Below are 2078 nucleotides of genomic sequence, written 5' to 3'. Positions count from 1 at the left end.
GGGGGGGGGGGGGGGGGTGTGGCTGAGAGTTACCTGCATATTCTTGAATACACTGAATGTGTAGCCCAAGTCATGGGCATTGACATTCATGAGACTGTTGAAAACATAAACATTTGGGATGACCTTCCGATTGATCAAGTCCTGCAGCAAGATTCATTTGTCAATTTCATATCCTTGCCAGCAAAACAAATTGCTAAAATGTTGCAAAACAAGTGACAAGTGCATGTTCAAGGCCATCAAGAAGTTGAATCGGAGAGTAATAAGTACCAAGATGACAAGCAATTAAGAATTTGCAAGACTAGAAAAATGCTATCTCCTGTATCTACAAGACAAACACAAAACTTTCCAGCATGCCCAAAAATTATGGCTTTTTGGCTCAGAAGATCTGATACAGGAAAACCATGCTCAGGATGGACCTGGGGGTTGAGGGGGACTAAACGGGAAAGATAAACCCACTTTTCTATGTAGAAGGAATGAGCACATCTATGCCTACAAATAATAATGAACCTATTATTTGTTGACAATTTGAATAGTTTGATACTAATTCTTCCAGTAAAATGGGCCATATTTCACCAACTCCATTTTTTCTTTGTTTTCTTGCAACCCTAACTAAATAATCTAAGAATGCTCAGCAATCAATTTGATTGAAAGCAAGAAATGGATGCAAACCAGGTGGCTAGGTATTGCCACAAAACAAAATTGATCATGGAAAAAATGGACTATTTAATGTCAATATGCAAACTAAACCAGAAGCGAGACATTTAAACTAAATGAAGCTCATAAACAAATCCAAAGAACTTTAGCAGATGAAGGCAGTCATGTCAATTACCTCATAAATATACCTAGATTTCATGTAGTCACCACAAAGACCACAGACGTCGATTATAGTACGATGTAAATACATGTTAGGAACACTCAATTTATGCTTAGCTTCATCATAGGCAACCAAAGCACAATCCAGGTGCCCTTTTCTTCCAAATTCACTTATAATGTTGCAAAATAATATGCGTCCTTCACCTGGAAATATAGCTGCATATCTGCATCATGCAACGCTTGTACTTGTAGCATCCATCATATACTATGGAATATATAAAAAATGTAGACACAGATTCAATGCAACAAATATGTTTCACTGATTTTTAATAAAAAATCAAACCAATAAAAAATTGCAAAGATTGATGTGATCATACCGCACAGCCATCTTTGGATTAAGCTTGTCAACACAGATTTTTATGATGTAAGATGGGTCCACTAGTTCTTTGAAGGAGAAGCAAAACCCTGATCAGCCAGAAAACATCAGTTACGTATACAAAGCAAAGCTTCTCAATTATAACATTGTAACTACTAACTAAAGCTTAATTCTGAATCATAGAAAATTTAGATTTTCTAGTAGATATTGGTGATTGAAGAAAATTACCTGCAAGAGTCTCCATTATGTATACAACTTGCTCCACATCACCACAATTCACAATCCTGATACACTCTTTTTTAAGCAAATCAATAGCAACCCCATCAAGAAACTTCAAAGTGGAAACTCCCAGTTCCTCAGTTTTTTCCAAAAACCGAACAACACAGTCTACATTTCCTTGTTGAAGATTCTTTGAAATACCCTTTGCCACAGGACCCACACTTAATGCAGCAACAAAACTTGAAGGCTCGACACCTGAAGCAATCACTGACTCTGCAAGCATCACAAAGTCTTGGAGGCGGCCATCCTCGGCTAGCTTTGAAGCAAGGTTGGCATGGTAATCGAGGAGGGAGGAGGAGTTATGGTTTTGGCGAAATGGGATGGTGGAGAGGAGAGGAGGGGAGCGGGAATGGACAGCAGGGATTGGTTTGGAGGGACTGTGGAGAGCGTGGAGTGATGGGGTTTTGGGTTTGGGTTTCGGAGAGTGGTGGTGGTGGTGGTGAGGAGTGGAGGAGGGGTTTATCGGAGGAGTAACAGTGGAGGAGCCGAGGATGAGGAGTTGTTTCATTCTTGTCCTACCGTTGAAAGCATTTTTTTTTTTTTTTTTTTGGGTTTTGGTTGCAGGGTTTTATGGGTTTGGCATTTGGGAGTGGATTGAATTTGAAAGGTA

General features: G+C 39.4%; 1 protein-coding gene across 1 annotated transcript in view; it reads right to left on the bottom strand.

Moving 5' to 3' along the window:
- The window catches only part of LOC105110712 (Tetratricopeptide repeat (TPR)-like superfamily protein), a 6428-nt gene extending 4350 nt beyond the window's left edge, over positions 1-2078 (bottom strand). Inside the window, exons 1-4 of the mRNA XM_011005842.1 lie at positions 1418-2078; positions 1191-1278; positions 830-1037; positions 34-141 (exon numbers count right to left, since the gene is read on the bottom strand). Of these exons, the coding sequence (XP_011004144.1) occupies positions 34-141; positions 830-1037; positions 1191-1278; positions 1418-1976 (963 nt within the window). The 5' untranslated portion in view covers positions 1977-2078. The remainder of the gene's footprint in view (positions 1-33; positions 142-829; positions 1038-1190; positions 1279-1417) is intronic.

This window comes from Populus euphratica, unplaced genomic scaffold, assembly GCF_000495115.2.
Source record: "Populus euphratica unplaced genomic scaffold, PopEup_1.0 scaffold264.1, whole genome shotgun sequence".
NCBI lineage: Eukaryota > Viridiplantae > Streptophyta > Magnoliopsida > Malpighiales > Salicaceae > Populus > Populus euphratica.
This window is presented reverse-complemented; position numbering and strand designations above follow the sequence as displayed.